This window comes from Melopsittacus undulatus, chromosome 2, assembly GCF_012275295.1.
Source record: "Melopsittacus undulatus isolate bMelUnd1 chromosome 2, bMelUnd1.mat.Z, whole genome shotgun sequence".
NCBI classification, from domain to species: domain Eukaryota; kingdom Metazoa; phylum Chordata; class Aves; order Psittaciformes; family Psittaculidae; genus Melopsittacus; species Melopsittacus undulatus.
The window spans coordinates 24,268,489-24,294,477 of NC_047528.1; the positions used below are offsets into that span (position 1 = coordinate 24,268,489).

The window sequence follows — 25,989 nt, forward strand, 5'->3', positions numbered from 1 at the left end:
GGTAAGCAATGAAGTGGGCAGAGAACTGATACAAACTCTCCAGTAAAATAGTGTCAGTCAAACAGAACTCCCAAAAGGTCTTCCACAGACCTTGCTCAGTTCACTACTTCCACCTGTTATGTGAGTGACAGCATAGCATGCAAAAATCTGTGACATCAAACTGATAAAGGTTGATAGTGTTTGAAAGGACAGAATTAGAATTAAAGGTGATCCTAGTGATCCTAGAATTAAAGGTGATCCTAGAAAGGATCCAAAATTCAGTAACACTGAATAAAAAAAGACAAAGGAATGAATACAAAATTGTGAGTAACTAGCTTTGTGTATGTACAGCAAGAAAGGACATAAGAAGTTACAGTAAGTCACAAACATATCCAAACCATATCACAAACTATAGAACACATAAAAGAATCTTTTCATACAGTTTACATTTATAAATAACTCACTGTCACAAGATTCTGTTGAATCCAAAATTATAAATGAATTAAAAAAACAAACAGATAAATCCACAGACTAGAAGTCTAGCATGGGATATTAAGCACAAAGACCCATGTCAACAGTCTTCAGCTGAGAATGTCTCAAAGCTGTGGATTCCCACGAGAGGAACAGGTTACATACAAGGGATATTTCACTTCACACTTCTGCCTCATCTTAAGCTCTCTCCTAAGTATCCTCTAATGGCAACTGTCAGAGACAGAATATAAACTGGATGGATTTTTGGCCTAAGCCAGTAATGCCATTCTTAATGTAATGCTGTTGCAAAAAATATAGATAAAAAATAGGCAGACCTCATTTGGGGAAATGTTAACAGGAATGTTGTGAAAGAGATGAGATGCATTTATTCTGCTGTGCTCCAGAGTGGTAAATCAGCCAAGCTCAGGCTTGTGTCCAGTTTTGGTTATCACATTTTAAGAAGGATGTAAGCAAATTGGACAGTCTAGAAGAGAGTGACAGATTATGAAAGGTTTGAAAAGTACGACCTAGCAGAAAGAGAAGACAAATGTGGGACATGACAGCACGTTTGATACTTAGGAGGTAAAGAGAAAGAGTGAACAACTATTTTCAATGTCTGCAAGGAATACAAGGAAAAAAAAATTTAACTTGCTACTAAGGAGACGCATTGTAATTAGAATGAAACATTTTGTGTAGATGAACTACTCCAAACAGCCACCAACGAATATGGGAATCTTCTTTAGTGAAGGCATTTAGTTAGTTTATACAAACATTGGTTCAGCATGTTTTAGACAGATTGACCCTGTTTCAGTATAAACGATGGATATCTTTAAGTCTCCTCTATCATTCTGATTTCATAATCACACATTAGTTTTTGTTTCTTGTATGTTCAGAAAAAATAAACTAAAATTTTAAATCCTGCTTTAATGAATATTGAGGTATAGAGATTTATATAGTCACATTTGAAGGCAATAAGGAACTAATTAATTGTCCTACTAGAACTGGAACATGCTGGTCAGAGAAGTTGTGGCTTCCCCATCTTAGGAGGTGTTCAAGACCAGACTGGACAGGGCTTTGAACAACCTCGTCTAGTGGAAGGTGTGCCTGCCCATGGCAGGGGATGGAAATGGGTAATCTTTAAGTTCCCTTCCAACCCAAACTATTCTATGATTCTATAATAGTAAAAATGTACCAGGGACAGAATAAAATACTTTGCACATTTAAAAAGTGAGGCCTTTAAGTCATGCCTTTTTTTCTAGCAGTCATCATTATCAAAGTTGCATATGAATTTGGAATTTATCTCAAACTTCCTAGTGAGCATACCAAACAATCCAGGTTTAGAGTATGTTTCCCCACTCTAGCTCCTAAAAAATGAATCTAAAGCATAGCCTACACTTTGAATGCAAAAATACACACGTTGCTCCTGAACTCCAGCAATCAAATACACAATCTATCCACACAGTGGCCACTTTTGTCCACTGTACTCACAGTATGTTTTCACACTGTCCCTATCTGTAGGGTGGCTTACAAACTTACGCACACTAACCTGCTTGAGAGGCAGACTGCATTGCAGCAGGCAGGGCATTTGGTACCAGACCTCCTGATGGTAAAATGCCACTCAGATTTATACCTGCAGGGGCTATGGCACCAGTGTTGCACCCCAACATAGGGTTTGAACCACTCATCAGTGTCTGCGCTCCACTGTAGAAGAGGAAAGACAATACATCAAACCCAAGTGGTACAAGTAAATCTGAGTAACTGAAGTTTTGCCCTGTCTCATGACAAGTAATTTAACTGTTTGCTGTAAATGGGATTATGAATCAAGGCAGCTTAAAAAAATCATTATGTTTAGGATAAACAATACATAAACCCATATTCTCAGGATATACACTTTTTCCCCACTTTGGTATAATGTACAGAAAATAAAACACACGTGGCTCTTCTAGAAATACTGAAATACCATCAGTCTTCAAAGTAGTTGAACTATCATAACAAAAAGTTAAGGAACAAGTTTATGTTTTATTTTTGAATAAAAAAAAAATATAATTAATCAACAGTGATCAACTCCTGAACACTTTGGATGAGTAATTCAAGTGTCCGATACTTGCACTGAAGAACACCATGTGTCTTATATTGGCCATCTTCTATTGATCACAGAATTTTATTTAGTCTAAAAAGCAGTTCACGTTATAACATACAATGTATTTCTGACAGCAGCAGTTACTGGTTTTTCTTTTTTTAAACCACAAAATGAATTTTAAGGATCAAAGAATGTTTAACCTTAATGTTTGATCAAATTCTTAGAAGCCAGATTTGTTGTTTTCTTTTTACCTTTCATTCATAGTCACTTTGGTACCAAATCTCTTTCCATTTTTAGTTTAGAGTTGTCTATCTATGATACTTCATCTCCTCTTGGATTAATAAAAAAAAGTTTTAAAAATTCATGAGAAAAAAAACTCAGAAAGTACTCAAACTGAGGTTAAGTCTTAAAAAATCAAACTGTAGACATCCAAAAAGCTGAAAACAATACAAGTCTTTCTTAACATATTCTTATAGTAGGTGCCTTATATCTAAGAAGTACAAATAGTTTCTCATGGCTTTTGACTTTGTAATAACAAAGTGAACAATCTTTTTGGATTGCAGATTCTGAAAAATATCCCACTAGATGCTGGACAGTCCTGTACCACTCCCACCCTCCCCACCCCAACAACCAACCTTCCCAGGGCAAATTAAAAACCATCAGAACTTACCACACAGAGCCCACTACATTGATGAAGTTAAGTCCTGCAGGGTTTGCCATGACCTGGGTGGATGTTGTTCCTGTAGTAATGGATGTTACCATGGTGGAAAGAGGAATGGTCATTACAGGCAGTGCCTGGCTCAGAGACATCTGCTGCTGAGCAAACGGGGTTAACAAAGTGGGCTGAGGGGTGAAGCCTGAATCTTGGGGAGTAGGGGTGGCAGAAGGGGTAATAGGAGTTGAGCTCTGAGCATCAGGAGGGTGTGGGGTCGATGAAGGGGTGTTGGTTGGAGTAGGAGTAGATGGTTTAGGAGTTCCAGACCCTGCTCATTGAGAAAAATAAAAAATGCTAGTTTGTTATAAAAGGCCAGCCTTTCTGTATAATAAGGTTAATGGAATGTTATTTAGCACTGACAATTTGTTCCATTTTTTTAAACTGCAAGTGTTAATTTCTACATGACACGAGTGTTGCAGCACGCACTCATTGTTAAGGATGCAGTATAATCACACAGAAAACCTACTCTCCATGCTTAATTCATCAAGCCATATACCACTTTGTATCCTCCATTAAGGCCTCCCATATTTTACCACACATTAAGTCCTAACTCCATTCAGAAATACTTAAAACAATTTCTTAGTGACCATTTTAACGTAATTAATGGTTTTGTCCTAAAATATTAAACATATAGTCTATATGCGCTTCCTGCACAATAGCATTGTGTTAAAAACGAATCATGGAAAACAACGGATTCAACAAAGAACATGTACTACTGCAATAATTATGGGGTTGAGCTAAGTTTCATGAGACAGTTAAACTTCCATTTGCCAAATTCTGACCAAATAAAAATATTTTTTAAAAATATTTAAGAACCAGAGGATAATAATGCATCTTTAAAAGTTAATGTGTAATTCCTTCTGATTAAATGTAGATTGTATAGCTATACTCATTGTGGATGCAGTAAGCACAGTTTATCAATGGAAAAACAAAAATCCCCAAAAGCTTGAGGTGTTTTGGTTTTTGGTTTTGGTTTTTGTTTTTTTTTTTCTGGGCTTTATTTAGCTTTCACGTCCCACAGCAATAAAGGAAGTAAATGTGAATGTTGTGACCAGAGCCTTACAGTAACAACTGTGTGCAGCAGATTTACACAATTTATAACACTAACATAAAAACAGAGTCAATACGTTAGAAGAAAACTTTTGTGAGTTTTCTTTTTTTCTCTGTGCAAAACAAGAAGGCAGAAAAATTACACCTTTTGAGCTATCCAGGTTTTAAATTATTTAATACAAAAAGTGTATTATAATACTGTGCAGAATACTGGAATGTGCAGTATACAATTATTCATAAAAACCTGAAAAAATGCAGCTATGATTTCTCATTGTACAAGGCTGTTCTTGAAATGTCTCAAGACACATACATATTATAAAAGGTGTTTATGATCTATAGCTATGATTGCAATGATCCTGTCAGTGTTATTATTTAAACTAGGATATCACTTATTGGAATTTACATTTTAACACCTGAGAATATGGTGCTATCAGCAGCAGCATCACCACCACACTTGCAATCAGCAATGATTTGTAAAACAGTGCAGGAGTGTTTTTAAAAAATCATCTTATTGTTTATTGTATCACCACCTTGGGACTGATCAGATTATATACATACATAGAGATACAACTGCACCAGCTCCTGTAACATTTAAAAATGCTTAAATTATGTAAAGGCAAACTGATCTAACATACTGTTTTTACACTGGAGGAAAAAAGCTACACTTTGGAATTTTATCTCATCACATCATCTATCAGCCTTTCATAAACGAGGAGATCACACTAATTGCATAAAATGTATTAAAACGTATACACAGAGGGTGCATACATATATACAGAAAAAACGAACACAGTTACAATAAACATAAAATACATACAGTGAACAAGAGACCTGCCTAAGGCTGCACAACTTATACAATTTAGGGTACACTGTACACTTAAGTATCATCATTCCACAGGTTAAGCAGTTTATCTCAGGAAGCATTTATGCAAAAGCCTAAGATTTAATGGAGAATTTAGGTCGTGACTCACTTTGTGAAGAGCTTGCAGGAGACATGGCAGCTGGAGAGAGCATGCTAACTTGATTAAGATCCATAGATTGTTTCCGAGAAAGACCAGGAGGCTTAGAAGGAGGAGGAGGAGTTGGGGATTTTAGATGGCCACTTGACTGTTGTGGACTAAAAATATTACCTGAAAAAACATAATTAAAATACATTATTATTCTGTGAGTAGATGTTAATTCGAGTATTGTTAGAATACAATTTTGTGAACAATATAATCAAAAATAAAAAAAAATATGCTTTTTTTCACAGATAAGATACTGACTTATTTTCTTTTTTTTAATTAAATCATTACTAAAGGGATATGATGTAATTTTACAGCAGGCAGAACACATAAAAAGAAGATGCCCAAGTTAATAAGTAATTACCTGAGGAGCTACTTCCTGAACTTGAAGGTAATTTGATAGGAGGAGGTCGGTGTTTTACACCTTTCCCCAGTACTGAAGACTGAACAGAGCCTGATATACTTTCTTGCTGCTAGGAGGAAAGAGAAATTAACACTACCACAGCAATAATGTGAACCTCCACATATTTGACAGAAAAGACAATTGAATTAATTTGTATTAGACTTCTCAACCATGACAAAATTACCTTCAAACACTTCAGATTTTTATTTATGTATTTTAGAAACTTAAACTATGACACACTCTCTTCAGATAAAAGGCTTACCATCAACAAGCAGCTTGAAAATGCAGGTAAAATTTAAACTAAGCAAAAAATAATAATAATAATAATAATAATAATAATAAAAAAAATAAGGAGTTTCTCTTGTTTCTGCAATTCTGAAATCCTTCCTAGTAATTTTCACAAATGCACACTGACAGATGCACTGTAAGTAAAAGGACAATTTCATCTTACTTGAAAAATTACATCATTTCTTTTATTCACCATCTGTCTACATCTGCCATTTACAGCCAAGATGTATTTAGAGAACAGGATCAAATTTCCTGATTCAAAGAGTACATTTAAGTACATTCAGGAAAATTCTGAACTCTTAAAAGTCAATATACATTTTCCTATTGACTTCTACGGAATCAGAACCTCACTAACATTTTCAGAGGGAAGGTGCTCCCTTTTTGTTTGTTCTTATGACCTACTTATCAGGTTGTTTGAACATAAATAACTTCAGCTAATCAAATCTGTATTTCTGTGTCACTCACAACAGACCCCAAATCCATAATTTCAATAAGCTGACACCATCAAAACAGTGTTTTGAGCAGGCTCAACAGTGAAACACATTTACAGTTAGTCTATATATGTATTTACCTATAGAGCAGGCATCCTGTAAACAAAAGTAAAACTGTTGAAACTAGAAAATGAGTCTGTCAGTATAGTGAATGGAATATTTCAATGCCAAAGCCTAAATTAGATGTGCATAAGTTAACAAATCAGAGAATTCAGCGCTGTGGAGAACCCTTCTGGACAGCTTAGCTTCTGCTGATTCCCAGTGATAAAAGACACTCACTCTGTATGTTTCTAATTGCTTGCTTATTAAAAAAAAAAAAAAAAGGAAAATTCTGAGGACAAGTTTTCTACTATTACATCCCACTTTCTTTACTTTGAAAATAAAAACTAATGTCTCATTCAAAAGGGGACTAGATCATTAAATACAGTAACCTGAGTAACTCTGGTCTAGCTTCTGGAGAGGGCGTGGACAGCCAGACAGATAACTTCTAGAAGTACCCTTCCACCCCAAGTTATTTTATGGTTTTAATACATACACACAGATACATATATATACAAACGCACATGCACTTATCTGTAGGTGTATACATATATGCAGAAACACTCATATTTTTTCTGAAACTTCTGGTCTCCGCATGCTGTTCTTCTGGCTGACACAAAAAGCTACCTCTTTCAGATCAATGTTGTAGCAGTTTAAGAGCAGTTATTTAGGGGAAAAATGTATCAAATAGCCCAACATATACAAAATTCCTTTACTAGTTGGACCCCTAAATACAGCTCACTGCTAGAGCACTGAATCGGACGAACAAAGCCAGGAGCAGCAAGTGAAACAGAAGGCAATGCTAACAGGCATGACAATCCAGAAATGCAGGAATTCCTACTGGATGTGTGCATATAAACATATGCTATTTAAAGTTTTTGGTGTTGGGATTTTTGGTATTTTGGGAAAGTTTTTGTCCCCAGAGAGAAAGTAATTTTAATAATTTCTAGAGGTAAAAGAAGTTCAGCTACTCCATCTGCTTCTATGCTTACTGACCTATAAAATATAACTCACAGTTGCATTTTACTATACTGCTCTGTGAAAGGTGCATATAAACCATGGGAAAATGCAAAACCTTGGACCTACCTATACCATACATTGGTGGGTGGGAAGGGAAACAAAGCTAAAAAGCACATCTGAACAGTGAAAACAAAGTGCTTTCCTCTAACTTTTCCAATGTACTCACACTGAATGATTATGAAAAAGCAAAAATTATTCTAATAATAAAGTGCAAATGAAAGAATTGTATGGCTTGATAAACTCACTTCCATTTCCTTCCCTGGAGAAAGATGACTAAGATTGACTGATCCACCCGAATTATGAAACATTTTCACAGGACATTTAGCTTCATTTTGTACTAACTCCTGATACTGGTTTACCACTCTGAAACAAACAATACGAACAAAGAGATTAACAACTTTGAACTTCAAAGTAGATACATATATGTAAACATGTAATGGTGTATGTTACCCAGTCATATGTTATATATTTTACATGTAAGTGTACATATAGAGAGATGCACATATATAAAATATATCTTTATGTTCCTGGGCACTTTTCTTAGATTTATTCTGTTTCAAGTTTTCTTTAATCATTGTCTCTTCCTGATACGCATTTGGAGGAATATGTAGAACAGAACAGTTCCCAAAAGCAACTGCAGTTCTTCAGGATGTCAGTCAATAGGGATCCCATTCCTTTTACAAGGGTTGAGTATCTTTTATAAAGCTGTGTCCTCTCTGCTTATGCTCCCTGTGGAACAGTCAACTCTCCTTTAACTTGAGGCCTATGTCAGATGAGGACTCTGAAAGCAAGGGATAAATTAAGAGGTCCACATTGAACGTACATCCAAGAACCAGTTATCTCAGCAGAAGTGATCACTCTTCTTTGAGCATCAGGGCAGCCAGGTCTTATTCTGTGAGACTAATAAGCAGTGATGCATCCAGGAATTTAAAGCATAAATAGTATCAGGCAAACAAGTTTAAAACACTGTTCTACCAAATCAAATACTACACCTTTACTAATCTGAAAGAACCAAGATGAAGGAATACTGTTTCACAGACATGAGCAGAATACACAAAACAACCTCACATACTTGAAAAATCAAGCTGAAAACCTGTTGTCACTTATGCTCTGGCAGACTGAACCTCAGTGACAAATTGCAAAAATATTCCATTAGCTTACACCTAAATGCTATGAACTACACTTCATTTTGGTATAGCACTGATTCAAATATCTGTCATGTGACTAATACAAGCATAAGCAAAGGCCCAAGACATACAGCAGATGAAAGGCTGCAGTATACAGTTTTCAGCAATTTGATTTTAGACTGCCTTAACGTAGTATCAGAGTAATAAAACACCGTGTGCTCAAAAAGGTGGTCCTGCCTCCTTCCTCCAATACTGTTTCTTCTTGTCCTAGTCCCTGAAACCCAACTGTTTATCCTGACAGAAGGATCTGTGCAATCCACTAACAAACATGATTAGGAAATAAATCCCAGTTAAAACTAAACTCCTGCATTATCATTTCAGTTTTCAGCCAACCAACTCCCCAGTTCAGCTTGCAGTACAAACATCAAAAGTCTTTATTAGCACAAAGGAGGAAGAAGAAAATATAAGCAAAGAGTTTCTTTATCAAAATTAAATATTAAAATGAACATTATTATTGATTTTTGACCAAATCAAGGACTCCCTGCCAGGCACATAAGGGGGGGGGGTGTGGAACAGAGATTGCTTTCTAAAGGTTCTGTGCTCATATGCACAAATGCAGGTATCTATGTGATGCATGAATATCCGAGGAACTACTTACCTTGCTGCTTGTTATCTGGCAGTTGCTACTCCTAATCTTTCTACAACTAATATATACTGGAAAACTGTTTTGTTACTTGCTTCTCTAAGAAAGGTGAATCAAGGCATGCACAACACACAAAAATAAGTTGTATGCATCTTAAGTCATAGATTACACTTAAAAGTTCAAATTAACTACTTCCATGAATGCTAATTTACCATAAAAAATGTCAAGATGAAATTCCTGCTAAGTACTCTTAGAATTTTATTATTACCTGTGTAATCAGGAATAATTGTGCAAATTGCTAACAACATGCTTGAAATTTAGGTGTAAGCCGTATTCACATATTCGCTTTTTCTCTGTTTTTCCTTGCTTACTAAATACAGAAACTGCACACTATATTCTGCTTTTTATGATGATTAACTCCTCTTATTTCTTTCATCTGCTCTGCATCTGTTCCCATAACCATAATATTACCAGTCATAACGGCTAGAAAGAATAAAATCAATTATTTGGCATCAAGCCATACTGTTATACATACTATATTGACTAACCTTTCAGCATCAGTCTTGGAACCAATAAGGAACCTGAAATGTAAAATATAAAATACATTTTCAGTCATGAATTGGATTAAAATAATATGTTTTTATAACCACAAAACTTCAAACAAATGTCAGTGCTGCTCTTCTTTCAGATCAGCTAAAAACAGGAGATACTATACGCATTTAATGGACTAGGTTATTATTTAGTACTTGAATTACAAATGCGGCTTCATAGTTACATATACAGCATACAAACTCTTCTCTAAGAGTAAATTATTTGTAAAAGTTAGAAAACAGAAGTTTTGCATTTTATACTTAAAGGAAGTAACTGCTACACAATTGCTACTGTAAAAAGTACAAGGGAAAAGTTATGTATAAATAAACATACCAACATGTTCACGTTCAAACATAAACTTAAGCGTCCTGCATGTCAAAACCAGCCCCACTTGTAACATTCTAATGAACATTTCATTTCCATTGCTTAACTTTACTTAATCCAAGTTTGATTCCTCATGATTTTCCAGAACTCCTAAATAAGCTTTTCCCTTTTGTATAACACTTATGGCTTGCAAACTTACTACTTTAGTGATTTTTTTTTCTAAACACAGACCTTCTATTTAAAAAAAAATATCACTTTATTTTATAGTAGAACAACAAAAGCATATTCTGAACCTTCCATTTTACATGACACAGCTCGCTACTGAAGAAATACCCAAATTTTAATGAACTTCAGCTGGCAATCACAGAATTGTTAGGGTTGGAAGGGACCTCCTGGAGATCACCTAGTCCAAACACCGAATATCTTAAAAATAATGGACTAGAGCAGTGATTTCCAAAAAAAAAAAAAAAACAAAAAAAAAACCCGAAGCATTTAACATCTACAAATCCTTTTAATTCCCAACCTTATCACACAATTATAAGCTAGCACTGCTGTTCTAGGAACATCAATACATCAATACTAAGTATGTGTGCTGGTTTTGGCTGGGAGAGAATTTTCCCCACACTAGCTGGTATAGGGTAAGGTTACCAATTTGTGCAGAAAAGTGCTGCTAATTCAAGGATATTTCAGTTACTGCTGAGCAGGGTTTATACAGAGTCAATGCCTTTTCTGCACCTCACCCCATCAGTGAGTAGCCTGGGGGTACACACAGAACCAGAGAATAGTTTGGGTTGGAAAGGACCTTCAGATTATCTAGTTCCAACCCCCCTGCCATGGGCAGGGACACCTCACACTAAACCATGTCACCCAAGGCTTCATCCAACCTGGCCTTGAACACTGCCAGGGATGGAGCATTCACCACCTCCCTGGGCAACCCATTCCAGTACCTCACCACCCTAACAGTAAAGTATTTCTTCCTTATATCCAATCTAAACCTCCGCTGTTTAAGTTTCAACCTGTTACCCCTTGTCCTTGTCCTATCACTACAGTTCCTAATGAATAGCCCCTCACCAGCATCTCTGTAGGCCCCCTTCAGACACTGGAAGGCTGGGACGGGACACAGCCAGGGCAGCTGACCCCAACTGACAAAAGGGATATTGCATACTGTAAGGCATCATTCTCAGCATATAAAACTGGGGAAAGAAGAAACTGGGGGACCTTTGGAGTTACAGCATTTTGTTTTCTCAAGTAACTGCTAGACATGACGGAACCCAGCTTTCCTGGAGATAGCCAATGTCCTGGTTTCAGCTGGGGTAGAGTTAATTTTCTTCCTAGTAGCTGGCACAGTGCTGTGTTTTGGCTTCAGTCTGAGAACAATGCTGATAACACACTGATGTTTTAGTTGTTGCTAAGTAGCGCTTACTCTGATCAAGGACATTTCAGTCTCTCATAACAGTGAGGAGGAGCACAAGAAGCCAGGAAGAAGCAGAGCCAGGACATCTGACCCAAACTAGCCAAAGAGATGTTACACATCACAGCACGTCCTGCACAGTACATAAACTGGGGGAGTCACCCGGAAGGAATTGATTGCTGCTCAGGTCAGACTAGGTATCAGTTGGCATGTGGTGAGCAGTTTTATTATGCATCACTGCTGTTTGGTTTTGCATTTGTTGTTTTCTCTCTCACTCCTTTCATTATTTCCTTTTTTATTATTATTATTAGCCTTATTATTATCAGCCTTATTATAATTTATTTTAATTATTAAACTGTTCTTATCTCAACCTACAGGTTTTACATCCCCCCAGCTCTCCTCCCCATCTCACTGAGGATGGGGAGTGAACACATGGCTGCATGGTACTCAGGTGCCAGCTGGGGTTAAACCACTACAACCAAACACCTGCCTGCAGGTAGGAAGTCATGAAACCATTCCTTGCTTTGCTTGTGTATAGAGCGTTTGCTTTACCTATGAAACTGCCTATCTCAAACCATGGGTTTTCTCACTTTTACCTTTCCAATTCTCTCTCTCCTGCCAGGTTTGGGGGGATTACGAGGCTGGGGAGACAGATGGTGGTGGAGTGATCAAGCAGATGTGTGGTGCTAAAACGTCCTGAGTATTAAGAAGACTTTAAGATTTTAATAAGTAAGATAGGAGATGAGAAGGCTCGAGGGATACCTTATAGCAGCCTTCCAGTACCCTAAAAGGGGCCTACAATAAAGCTGGAGAGGAACTTTTTACAAGAGCCTGGAGTGATAGGAGAAGGAGGAACGACTTTAAACTGAAGGAGACAGATTTAGATTAGACATTAGGAAGAAGTTATTTCCTCTGAGGATGGTGAGGCACAGATCGCCCACAGAAGCTGTGGCTGCCCTATCCATGGCAATGCCCAAGGCCAGCTTAGACGGGGCTTTGAGCAACCTGGTCTAGTGGAAGGTGTCCCTGGCCCATGGCAGAGGGGTTGGAGCTAGGTAAGCTTTAAGAACCATTCTATGATTGTGAAAATCAAAACAACTTTTATTAACTAAAAAGTGCTCAGGCTTACTGATCTTTGTCTTACTGGAATTAACAGGGCCTATTCTACTGCAGATTCCTCCACACGAAGAATCTGGTACACACAACAAAAAGAGCCAAGAAGAGAGAATTTTTGTACAACCACAGGCAACAATAGCAGACTCAAAAAAAATCAAAATGATGAAGCTTATTAGGAGCTCATGTTTTCCTTCATCCTTTATTTAGCCTACATTTCTCTGCATAAGGGTAAACATAATCAAGTCTTATGTTTTCGCAGCATCAGGCTAATTTTGACAACAATCAAATTTATGAGTAACACTGAAAAAGAGTGCTAACAACATCTCACAGTGTCTCCACAATTTGAGTGAGTTGTTTTTTTGCTGATGATGTTGGTTTTTTTTATTTGGTTTTAGTTTTTACAATATATTGTTAATGTAAAAGCATATGCAGATTTAACATAAAAGTAAATTTAAGACATGATGGTTGCTTGAATATAGTTTTTGTTTCAGTTCGGTTTTGTTCATTAGCTGAATTTTTCAAACAAAACTCTTTGATTTCTAGCTCTGGAGTATTTTTATGACTGAAAATGACAAATAATGTCTGTCTTCCTTGATCTACCAGATCACAGCACAGTTTAAGAGAACATGTAACTTACTGTGATGGAGTTAAGAGGTTGTCATTTTCCTCATCACCTTTGAGTGTCTGAATTTTACCATAGTACAAAGGATTGCCAAGAGACTGAAAAATGGTCAGTTTTGTTTTTTGAAGCTGATTACCAACTTCACATTCAAACACATAATCATCTTTTATTTCCTAAAAAGACAGAATAACCAGGTAAGACTTACGCAAGTAATAACAGAAAAAGACAGTTAAATATGATAGTTCTATACAATACAGTATGAAACACTGTGTAGGAAAGTAACACTTCGTAAGAAAGGGTGCATTATACAAAATGTGATTTCAGAAAAAATCTGAAGGGATGAGTTTATCTTCTCTTACAAATACCAAACTATTGCAAAAACAAGGCAGACTGAGGAAACATATACAGAAACAGTCATTTTATATAAATTATGATGATGCAAAAAAATTTTCCAAGTAAAATGTTGAATAATAAGGTCCATGGGAACATACTACTTTTTGCCAATATGAATCTACAAAGGCATCATGATGTTAATAAAGATAGTATCTTGCTTCTGAAACTGCAAAGAATTAATTAATTTATGACTAACGATATTAAATGTCTACTTCTTACCAAATCACATATTTTATGCCAAAAATCTTCAGGTTCAACCTTAAACATTGCAGAAAATTTTTTAAGAGATATTTAATATTACTTAATCTTTAGAAATGTAACATTTTTATTTTAACTGAAGCTCTTTTCCATCAGTCTTTGAGTATCTGAGTAATTTGTGGATCAGAGTTCTGTTTTCTGTAAATTATTATGCTTTCTTTACTATGCAGCAACAGCACATGTTACTTGAAAGATTAAAGTTGCTTTTCCTTGTATTTCTGGAAAACCTGAGGAAATTAAAAGACCAATCACATGCATATTGCGCTGTACAAAATTAGATTATTACAGTTACTTGTATGTCTATATAACTCCTAGATGATTAAATTTGGGGAGGGAAGATTATTTCGTCATTACATTGATTTTGCTGAAATAGGAGGCATTTTAACTAGAGACAGAGAAATTTGGCCAAGGGTCTGAACTACTCACATGTGCTGGCCAGACAGTTGGTTGCGAGTCATCGGGCTTGATCGACTTTTCCACTTTAGCATACTTCTCCACCTTAAAGAAAATCAAGATATCAGAAAAGAAAGAACAATAGTTTTATAGGGCCAGAGTCAAACTAGCACAGCTTTTTGTTTTTAACAGTGGCTTACTTAATATTCTTAAAAAGTGAGTGCAAGAAACAGGCTATGAGAGCTTGATTCTTTGTACAGCATGCCCTCTTTGTGTTGTGCATTCAGAAAAAAGTAAACTGGAGAACATTCAGGACTTTACATTTATCTTGTTATACCATATTTGCTATGTTAAACTTAATGAAAGTGTGAAATATGGCTTAAAACTACAGATTTAAATCAATGCCTGCAATGTGTAATGGTGTATTTGTTTTGCATGGTTTGTTCACACTGTTTATCCCACCCAAACTATCACATTACAATTTAAATGTATTCCGATGTGGTTTAGCTTGTGCTTAAACCTCACAATACAGAAAAAGAATTTAAAATCTTAAAGTCATTCCTATTTTTTTAAAGGTCATTATTTGACATTGGATACTCTTTAGTCACTTCCTCACATAATACAATATTCAATACAATTGCTATTAACTGCTAATGGTAACAACTGGACTTACATCCACTTCAGAAGGCGCAGTCAAGTAACAAGGGTTCTGTTTCCACATATCTACACACTGGAAGATGAAAAAGCGGTATTAAGTGTTTTAAATAAATAGCTAGAAGTACTCCCACCAATGTCTCAGAACACTAACATTTCCAGCTTTAGAAATTTTGAGGTCATACTGCTGGGCTCCTTTCCTCTCCTTTCTCTTCTGCAAGTAGTCAAGTAACCGGAGCTGAGGTGGAGTTGAATAGTGAGTTACTTCCTGCTGCCTGTTCAGAGATGACCTTGAGTACCTCTTGAAGCACCTATGGTAAAATGACAGATAAGCTTGTAAAACCATCAAAATTCAATTCCTCACAGCATATGTACAAACGAAAATATACAGGGAAATGGTACTTACACTGTTTGAAATAATAATTTTAAAATGTTATTCTGGATTACACTGTATGACTCAAACTCTTGATTTTAAATTTTTTAAGAACACTAGCATACTGTTCATATGTTTGAGCACTAAGAATAAGGTTATTTTTGAAATGCACAATTGAAATACATTGTCAAAATGAGTAACTCACTGAAGCTGTCAAGCTTAAAATATTTGTACATTTTTACAGGTTTCTACTTATATAACTGTAAAGTTATAAACACAGTAACTACCCTCCATTTTTTGTCTCATGCCAAACCCACTGATACATTAATTATGTTCTGGACGTTCATTTAACACCTTTGGCTTTTATTCTAGTGGAATGTTTGTTGATCACCAAGCTCTAATTTTAAAGACAGCTTTATCAATGTAACTGTTTAACTTTTTTAGGCATTACCATTGGTTGGTTGCATGTTAACACAGCAATTTAACCCAAATCTAATTTTAATTATTTCAGTAATTCTGACAAAACATTTTAATTCTAGAGACTGAGAGCAACTCTTGACAGAACAAATGTGAACCATCTCAAGCTTTTGTGGAAAAAAGTGACCAACCATGCACAAACGTGAGAAAATGTCAGTGTTTTACATACAGGAAATTCTATATTACATTTAATTTTCCAAGATTCTCATATGCCTACACTTCTGTTTAGCCTGAATGTCAAGCATATAAATAATTCTCTTGATTTCCTCCGTTAGGGTTAAACCTGCACGTAGCTTTTAACAGATCAGACCCTGATATACAATATATTAATTTATATATTTTAGGTTACTGAGCTGCCATCTGACTCAGTTTACATCTGAATTACTTAAAAACGACAAAATCAAAACTACAATATAAGGTATTATGTTATGAAAAATATATACACATTCTTTTGATATATAAAAATAAGCATATTACACTATCTACTACTAACTGAAATAGTACAGTGCAGAGCACTTAAAAACGACATAATTTCTTGACTGTTTCTCATATTCCTAACATTTAAGTAGATATTGCACATGAGCAGCAAACTCTTCACATAAAACATTACTCCTATTTTTCTTTGAAAGACTCCGTAAAAGCGCAAAGAAAGTCTCAACACTCTTTGCACTGAAAACTACCGTTTCATGGGGCGAGTATTCATCTTCTGCTTGTTGTACAGAAGTCTGTTTGTAGTACAGGTCACTGCTATTGAAGGATCAAGACACAAAGGCTCTGCCGTAGCCAAAATAAGCTGGCTTTCAAGTAGGAGTTTGTCCTCCTGTAATATATATAGCTATTAATAAATGTAAAAAATACGAAGACTTTTACACTAATTAAGATGATATCTACCTATGTGCACATTATTTTAGAGATAAGTTAGCAAAATTATGGGTTGATATTCAACAGAAACAAACGGTCAACAGTTAAGAATCACTAACCACTTTTAGGAGTTACAGAGCTTTGGGTGAGGTTTCCAATCCTTTTCAAAAGTAGGGGGCATTCTCTGTTTTCAACACAGCACTAGTGGCAATGAAATCCATTATCTGTCAGTGATTTATACTGATGGACTGACAATCAGTCATAAAGAGGATCTACCTGGGACTTTAGATTACAATTTGAAATTGAGCATAGTTGTGGTTCTGAAATACAAATGAGCACATTGAGTACACCATGCTATCCAGCATTTAACTAACTAGAACTGTACAACTGTAGTTAGAATTCTCTTTATTGTAACAGTATCAATAGGAAAATGATACTAAAGGAGCAACTGTGTCATTAGACTCCAACTGTTCTTCTGGGGCTGATTGCTGAAGATGACTAAGTAAGGCAAACTTGTTAGAGTAACTCCAATAATTATTTGGTAATGAAGAATGACGGTAAGCTCTGATTCTACAGAACTTTCAGCAAATCCTTTCATTTTCTATGGCATCTTCTGGGAAGATGCTATTAACAAGTTAATTTGGCAGGTCTCTGGAACACATACCACGCACCATTATGCACATCACTGACAGTCTGAATTATTTAAAAAAATATATACAACCAGTTCTGCAATAACTGCTAACCCACCTGTGTCCATTTGTGGTTGTCACTTGTTATAGAATGCACATCACAAATTAAAGTCTGAGGAAGAAGACATAATGGTAATTAGCTTTCAATTAAATAATAAATTTCCTAACATATGCTCAATAGCAGTTCATACCCAGTCTAGGAACTACTGTAACACTGAGGAACGACTTAAAACTTTTCTTACCTGCATTGTAGGACGCAAAAGAATGTGCTTGCTTTGGTATGTTGGAGATTTCATGTTACCAGACTGCCTATAGTCACGTATTTCTGCTATGACACATCCACAGTGAAAAATATTAACCTAGTTGAAACAAAAAACTTGTAAACAAAAATATTTATCAATCTTTCTCAGCCCCTGCCTCCAAAAAAAGAAGTTTGATTGTCTCATATAAAATCCAGTAATACTAATGACTCATCTTGTCAGACCAGTGGTCTTTACATACCTTGACATACCCAAAATACAAACTTCAAATGTAGTTTTTTCATACACCAGCAATGTAGTTTTAAGACATGCCCATGCCAAATATATCATAATGACAAAGAACCAAAGATGTTTTGCTAGAGTATAGAGTTGAAGTTGCTTGGCAGCCCTAACCAAAGCAATCTCTCTTATATCCCTTTCTCCCCAGTATCTTTTTCTTTTTTTGCTATATATCAATAAAATATTTATTTGGGCATTAAATATTACAGTTCCAAATGCACAATTGGTTTACGTCTGGTTGGAATCACATATGCGAAGCACTGAAAACCAAAAAAAAAAAAAAAAGGAAGAAAAAAGTCAAGGTCTATCTAAAAATAAATTTTGTTTTTGAAAGCAAAACTTTCAAACCTGAGATTTTTCTAAAAGATCAACCAAAATAGGTGGCAGTTCCTCTGCATCCAAATATTCAAGCAGCTCTCCTTCCTCATAAGGCAGCCGAATGGTCTCAGAATCTGAATTGAAACAAAACATATTGCTTTTCTTTTGCCTTTCAAGTTCAGACATTAACAATGTGAAATATAAAACAAGCCTGCCACAGGAAAAAGCAGGGCCAGTGGAAGCCTATTGAAACAGGCAAATTTTTTGTAGAATATTAATTTTTACATCTATTTCTGGAATAAATAATTTGACAGAAGGAACATGAAGCAAGAGTAGCTTGGATAAGCAACTCAGACGCTAAAAGGAAACAAGAGAATGGAAGGCTACCAAAATGACCCATATGTATTGATTTAAGTTGCATCATCAGAGGCTGTTTCCGAGCACCCAACAGCTTTATGTAAATTTTTAGTTCAACTACTGCTGTTTTTTGGTTATGTTGTTTTGGGGATTACACTACATGTAAAACAGTTACATGTAAGCAATAACACATTCTAAGTATTTATAGAGCATACTGAGTATTTTTAAAAACTGAAGAGCAAAAATATTACCTGAACCATTTTTTCCCCTGAGCATAAGTGAATAACCCTCATTTCCCGGATAGAGGTTCACTACCAGGCATGACAACGTCTCCTGCATAACCAGCTTCTCCAGTAAATTCACATTTCGCCTCAGCTTCTGCTTTAGAAGTAAACAGTGCTCATGAACATAATACTATCAAGTAATCAGTAGGAATGAAAACAATTGCTAGAATGAGTATTATTTTGATGAATGATGAAGTATATCTAAACAACTCCAGTTAAATTTAATTGGGCTGTATTCAGCAGAGTATATACATTGTGTGTTATTATACATACTTCTACACAGGCTTTTTAAAAAAAACTTATTCAGTTAAATTAACCCCCTTGAATTGTAAGTCCAGAGATACAGTTAACAAAAGTAGCCCTATGTTAAAATGTTGTCAATCTACAGTGCACTATAATTTCTATGAGCATCATTTATACATTTACAAACTGTTTTATAATAGCAACAAAGTATTTAGTACTTTCAAATACTCCTAACAGAAGGAGATATTTCTTTCTAGCATTAAAATATTGAGTTACAGCATTTGGGAGCTTTCTTAGTTTTCTTGCCTTGTCTGTATTCACTGAAATCTGACTCAGCATCTGCAGACTATTTCTTTATTTAACTGTATGAACCATCTTTTCCAGGCAAACAGAGGTTTTTCTTAATCAATTATTATGTTTCAAAGACCCCATATACATCCTACTAATTTAAACATTTAAAATTTAAACCAATGAATAATAAACCTTGGAGTTTTACACTTTCTGGTTGGAGGCTAGATTTCATAGCTGAATACAACATCTGGGTGGAGCCATTCACTGCAAGTTAACCCTAGTGTTCTACTAAGACTGCTTAACTACTCACTTCACATACACTCAACCAAGTAGAACTGGGCTGTTCTTTTTTGATCAGATTTATCTTTCCAGAGATATCGAGAAGATAGCATGCAGAATCATTACTTATAAGGGAACAAACTAAGAAAAACATACTGAAAACAAAACCCCCAAATCCCACAGCAATATAAACCAACGCATCATGTTAACAGATATGCAGAGGAAAAAAAGGAAGAAAATCTTTTCCACCCCCTCCTATGCAGTTTTAGAACCACGTCCCCAAGTTAACTCTTCCCCATACACCATAAATGGCGGTGACTACATCTTACTGACTTTTACAGTTTAGAAATGACAGACACTAACACAAAGAAAAGGATGAAGTAGCACGTAAATCCTGAAGAACTAATGGGGAAAGAACTGGAGGAGGAGGCATGATGGGGGAAAACACATCATGGCAACAACCGAGACTGCTCAGGAAAGCAAATTCTTCAGATAGGACTCTGCAGATGCAGCCTGTTATGCAACATCTTCTTCACTTAAAATTCTTATTAACTACCCCCCAGTCTACCCCAAACCAGAAGACTGCACATGCCCTGCTTCAATTTTCAGACACACCAATAAGTAGGTAAAGTAACTATTGGGCTTTTATTGAGACACAGTAGGAAGCAGCCCGAGGTACAGTAAAAGCCATCTGAGAACAAAGGCAATACTCAACTACTCTGACATCTTTTCCCTTAATATTTTACATACTGTCATCTTTTAATGATGAAAAGTTTTTGTATTTTTTCCCCAGTGTTGGACAGATTAATACTTTCATATTTATTTATGCAATGGCATTAGGAAGAAAAGAATATGAGAATTCTGAGTTGATTTAAAAAGGGATCATCAGGTTACACAGGAAAAGTTACGAACAAACTAATTATTTATAGTAAAGTTGGACTTAAAAATAAAAAAGGCAAGGTATCTGTTACTCCTCCATCCTTGGCTATGAGCAAAATGATAACCTTACCTACTCCTCCAATGACACACTGGTGTTAAAATTACGATTTTATCATGACTGTTTTTGCTGTCCCTCACTGTAGCACCTTCAATTGATTTCTTCACTTTATGACTGAAGAGTTGGTCAAAAACCTCTAAATAAACAGATCACCTTCATAAAAAATAACAATAAAAAAAATATCTCTTGTAGCTATTTACTGTATCTCTGTGGAGTAGAAATCTAAAACAAGTACCCTGAGTACCCTTGACTCTGGGCACTTCTCATTAACCCCAGCACCATTTTATGAATGCACAGAAGATGCACCTTGGAAGGTACAATTTTGTCACAGCTTCAACAGAACTATTTGAAAATTAAATTAATGAACAATGCAAAATGTTGCAAGAACAAAGCACTGTTCTTTTAGGAAGCAGAAAAAGCAAAGCAGAGTTTTGCATATACTGACTGAAAAATAAAACCCAAATTAAAGCATAATTTTTTGGTTGCAAAATACAAGGAATAACCTGAAGGCTAAAGATGTTTGTGATCTAGTTGGACTAAAACTGGATCCTGAGAGAGGACTGAAACTCATAACTAAGTATACTACACTATTAGCTGCCATGCCAATAGAGGCTAGAATTAATGCAGCTCAAAGGGGCCACAAAGTCTCTGTAGTGAAGGCAAGAAAACTTCAGTTTCACAAGTAACACCTAAGTTTTTGCAGATCAAGCTTTGGGAATACTGTGATCTGAACAAAGTCAACTTTTTTCACCCTGATGAGGTTAGCTTTGCTTTAAAGTGCATTCTTGGAGTCAACTGTTTCCTCACCTTACACATGCAAATTTGCATATTTTCTTCAACAACAGAAAGGTGCATGCAATATGATGCTTTATACAATATCCCAAATACATCCAACTCTGCTGTCATTCATAACCATTATAGATTAATCAAGGACAAAAGCAAGAACTACCAAACTAACAAGAAATCCCCAGTGTTATCTGGCTCAGCTACCTATCTGACATGGAACTCAGCATTCTGAAACTTTCATTACTCAGATGTTTTTTAATTCGGTCTGTATTTCAACTCAGAACAGGTGACTCAGCAGTGATTTCCTTTTTTTTTTTTTGTGTGGTTTGGGGTTTTTTTGTTTGTTTGGTTTTTTTTTTTGGGGGGGGGGGTGTTAGGGTTTTTTTTTGGGTTTTTTTGTAGCTGAGCTCTTCAGATTTACCTTCCTGACATATATACTTCCAGCCCAAAGACCAACTCATTTCCACATTCATGTTTAACACTGCTTCCAAAATCACTGGTTTGATTTTTGTGTCTTCCAACTTTTAGGTACAGGAATGTTGCACACTAGAGTCCAAATGAAACAAATTATTGTAGATAATCAGCCCCTCTCTTGTAGTGTGCATGTGCACAAGCAGAAGAGACACTTGGAAGTAATGAAGCTGGGCAGACTGGACTAATAGACATTGAATAATTAATTAGTACTTCATGAGTTACTGTGGAAAATCTGATTTTCCCTATGAACACCAAGAATAGTCATGTTAAGCATTGATTCTGAAACACTGATACTGACAACACAACACAAGACATTGACTCTGGCCCTGAACTTGACTGCAACTGACTTTAGTGGCACAGGATTAAACCAGAACAAACAGGTCACTCAAGCTAGTGCAGGCCTTACTATTAATATTATATCACCCATTTTGGACTGGATCTCCCTCCATTCTAGACCATTCTTTTGAAATTCTCTCTTTTCATATACAGATAAGCATTTCAAGAGCATAATTTCCACAATCCTCTGCCAGCATTTACCTTTATCACTTTTAAAAGCAGATTTATGGTTATCAGGTAGTCATCAGCCATCTACTACCTTGCTTTAATTTAAAACTTAACAAAGATCATATTAAATTACACAGTTTAGTCCATAAAAGTCATAATAATTGTTCCTCTTGTAGTCTTAGCTTTAGGTAACTACTACAGTAACCAGAGTTTATTCTTTCTTTAACAAACGAATTAAGGGAAATAAAGTATTTTCTAAACTTTTCTGTTCAGACTGCAATAAAAAACTGCTTGGCAATTTCCACTTACCTTTATCTCAGGCTCTTTTTCACATTCTTCTATATATAAATCATAGAGTTTTTGAAATACAGATTTTCTGAAATAAATAAACAGTAAATAAATAAATTCTGAAATAAAAAACAAACTTAAAATGTAACCAAAATTAAGCCAAAGAAACACTATTTAAAAACTAAATAGTGAAACTCTTACTACCTTCCACTAGATAAATATTTTCTCTTGGGAGGTCTCTGACGGGCACTTTCAATGATATACTAGAAGAAAAAATAAAAAAATAAAAAACCCAAACCACATATTATAAAGAAATTATTATAAATAATTAATTACAAATAAAAATTACAAATTTATATCAGACAGCATTCTATGTATACAGAAGGTAATGACCTGATATGGTACACGACTGTTTCAAATGAGTACTAAACATGATCTGATGTATGTTATAGTCATCAAAAAGGACACAGCTCAGTTTAGCTGTGAAACACAATAGTTCATGGCTACAGCATGAGTTGCACAAAAAGTTTTCATTCTGCATTCATGGTTTGTAATTACAATTGTAAACAACACTACTTTAGTTAACGTGGTAGCATACTTAAGTTAACATGCTAAGATACAATCAAATTTATGCGTACTAGCTCAACAACATTTCCAAATGAAGTACATCTCAACAAAACCAACTTTGGGAAGTTTAATTTTCCCCTTCTCTCTTGCACTTATGCTAGTTTTCTCTACAGAGTCATGTATCACAAATACAGCCCATGTACATTAAATATTCAAATTAAAAAAAGACAGATATCCTACATTAAACATAGATTACATTCTAACAAAGCTTTTCCAAAACTCTATTATTTGTCTGAAATACTCTGACTAAAAGTATAGTTCAGAATCTCAGTGAAGAGAGGTTGTCCCACAGAAACATGTATTTCCCACAATAGGATTCAAGATAAACTTTATATCAGATGTCAGCATGAAAGAACACGAATGTGAAGGCACTTGCCTCTTTATTCTAAATAGGCTACACTTAAACAAACAAGATTTTGTTATATGCTTCTGCCAGCTGTCTCTGTACAGCTCTGCATATTTTACAGACCACAGATTTGCTTGTATAAAAGGATAAAACTGAAGTCCTGTGTAGCCTATCATAATTGTACCAGATGATATACTCTGTACAACAGGTAAGAAACAAATACATGACATAGCAACTTTAGTGAGAATTTTGCAAAACCAGCGTTACATGTATCGGTGATTATTTATACACAATATATTTACTTAACATGCTCCTCCACTACTTTTCAGAAGAAATATAAAAATGCAATAGTTATTTTTAACTGTGAGACTAATATATTATGTGCAAACAAATAACTGAGCTATTCCTTACCTCTGCACGATCCAAAGCCAGTTCTATAGTTTGTTGCTGCAATAATTACAAAGGGTTTTCTTAGAAATTGTATGAACTGTTTGAACATACTTATACATAAAAAACATCACAAAACCTCTATTACTACTGATATGGATTTATTAAGAAGATGGGATCAATCATTCTTTGGCATATACTAAACTTAGCAGCTGAAACCACATGTAACTGCATCAACAGTAATTAATCCCCCTACCAACTGTTGACATTTGTAGGCTTTTGGCAAAATTATGAAGCCTTACAACAATGAAAGGGCTTGATTAAACTCCAGGTAAGTCAAGAGAAGCAATGCATTCACTTCAGTGGCAGGTGGATAAAGTCCTTAAGAATGTATCTGTGACAAGCGCTAATAATAGTAAAAAACCCTGTTACTGAAAAAACATACACATTAAACCCCACAGCCAGAACCTTTCAAATAAGCTACACTACTAAAAAAAACAGAGAAGTGTTTTGGAAAATCCTCCCCTCTTCAAGAAAGCTTAGAAACGTTTCTAATAGGTACCTCTTCCACACACATAAATATATATATATACACACACATATATATTATACACATATATAAATGTATAATAATAAATATATATGTATATATTTGTGTTTCAGCAGTTTAACCCACCCCTATCAGTTGTTCATGAAAGCAGATACCTTTACTTGAACCTCAAGGAACATAAGGCATTTGAGCCATCTCCAATACATGGCAGTAGCAGTTACTTTATACATTAAAACAGATTTCAAGGGAGGAAAACTACTACAATAACAACAAAGTAATACACAGCAAATAAACTCAGGCCTTCTGCCATTCCCCTGTAGCATCTCCAACACAATATTTCTTACTTATTCTTGAAAACAAAATAAAATTAATAATTAAAGCACCTAACAACACACTGTTGCTCATTAGAACCTCCCATTACAGGACATTTAAACTTCAAAGTGTCTTGGTGTATATATGAAAATGTCAAACACTCATGCTTTCTATGTAAGTCTAGTCGATTTCAGACATTCAGTTCACTGAAAGCTTGACATTAGGTGAATATGCATGGTAATATTATAACCCGTGAATAGAATAATTACTATGTGGAGGTAGGATTTATACATACTCAACTGTCTAACATCAGTCCTAACTGAAAATATACCACTAACTCAGAAGTGACAAGCAAAAACTTTTTTTTTCTTAGAAAATGCTGAACATTTACATCTTTCTCCTCATCAGCCAGACAGCTAGCAGACTGGATCTGAAAATACATTTTCTGAATCACAACTTACCATTATAGCTGAAGCCAGGTGATCAAATGGCAAAAACGTACTTAAGAAGTTTGGTACAGCAGGCAAAGAATCATATCTTATGGTCACACTTGGGGTACTGAAAAAAAAGTAAAAATCAAGGAGATAATCACTAAGAAACTAAATAAGCATTGTATTTAAATACAACATTTGCAGTGGTTAATTATACTTAAATCTCGCTTGTATAGTATCCTTTCCTCCAACAGGGGAAATAAAATTAAATTCAGTGCAGAGGCTCCTATTCTAATGACTGCTACTACCTTGCACAATCATTTTACATTAGTTACATTAAACAGTAAAATAAGTATGTACCTGAAATTATATAGCCAAATACTTTTCCCTTTTGCAGCAGTCAACATACACACCTCAAGTATCACATCCGCAGATGCATACAATGACAGAACATTTAACAACAAGCAGCCACAATATTTAGCATGCTCTATTAGGTTTCTTACT

At 35.3% G+C, this 25,989-nt stretch overlaps 1 protein-coding gene across 13 annotated transcripts in view; it reads right to left on the bottom strand.

Moving 5' to 3' along the window:
- The window catches only part of SUPT20H (SPT20 homolog, SAGA complex component), a 33,580-nt gene that overhangs the window by 6,457 nt on the left and 1,134 nt on the right, over positions 1–25,989 (bottom strand). For 4 of the 13 annotated variants that reach the window (XM_031047701.2, XM_031047700.2, XM_031047698.2 and 1 more), the window contains exons 2-20: positions 25,516–25,612; positions 24,217–24,252; positions 23,037–23,095; positions 22,854–22,920; positions 18,938–19,067; positions 18,360–18,463; positions 17,715–17,831; positions 17,531–17,584; positions 16,603–16,742; positions 15,227–15,383; positions 15,092–15,148; positions 14,452–14,523; positions 13,390–13,547; positions 9,859–9,891; positions 7,786–7,903; positions 5,664–5,772; positions 5,267–5,425; positions 3,201–3,513; positions 1,997–2,151 (exon numbers count right to left, since the gene is read on the bottom strand). In XM_031047701.2, coding sequence (XP_030903561.1) covers positions 1,997–2,151; positions 3,201–3,513; positions 5,267–5,425; positions 5,664–5,772; positions 7,786–7,903; positions 9,859–9,891; positions 13,390–13,547; positions 14,452–14,523; positions 15,092–15,148; positions 15,227–15,383; positions 16,603–16,742; positions 17,531–17,584; positions 17,715–17,831; positions 18,360–18,463; positions 18,938–19,067; positions 22,854–22,920; positions 23,037–23,095; positions 24,217–24,252; positions 25,516–25,518 — 2,041 coding nt within the window. In that variant the 5' untranslated portion in view covers positions 25,519–25,612. Of the gene's footprint in view, positions 1–1,996; positions 2,152–3,200; positions 3,514–5,266; positions 5,426–5,663; positions 5,773–7,785; positions 7,904–9,858; positions 9,892–13,389; positions 13,548–14,451; positions 14,524–15,091; positions 15,149–15,226; positions 15,384–16,602; positions 16,743–17,530; positions 17,585–17,714; positions 17,832–18,359; positions 18,464–18,937; positions 19,068–20,792; positions 20,934–22,853; positions 22,921–23,036; positions 23,096–24,216; positions 24,253–25,515; positions 25,613–25,989 lie in introns of those variants that run through there. The other 9 variants (XM_031047699.2, XM_031047706.2, XM_031047697.2 and 6 more) reach the window with 9 other exon arrangements.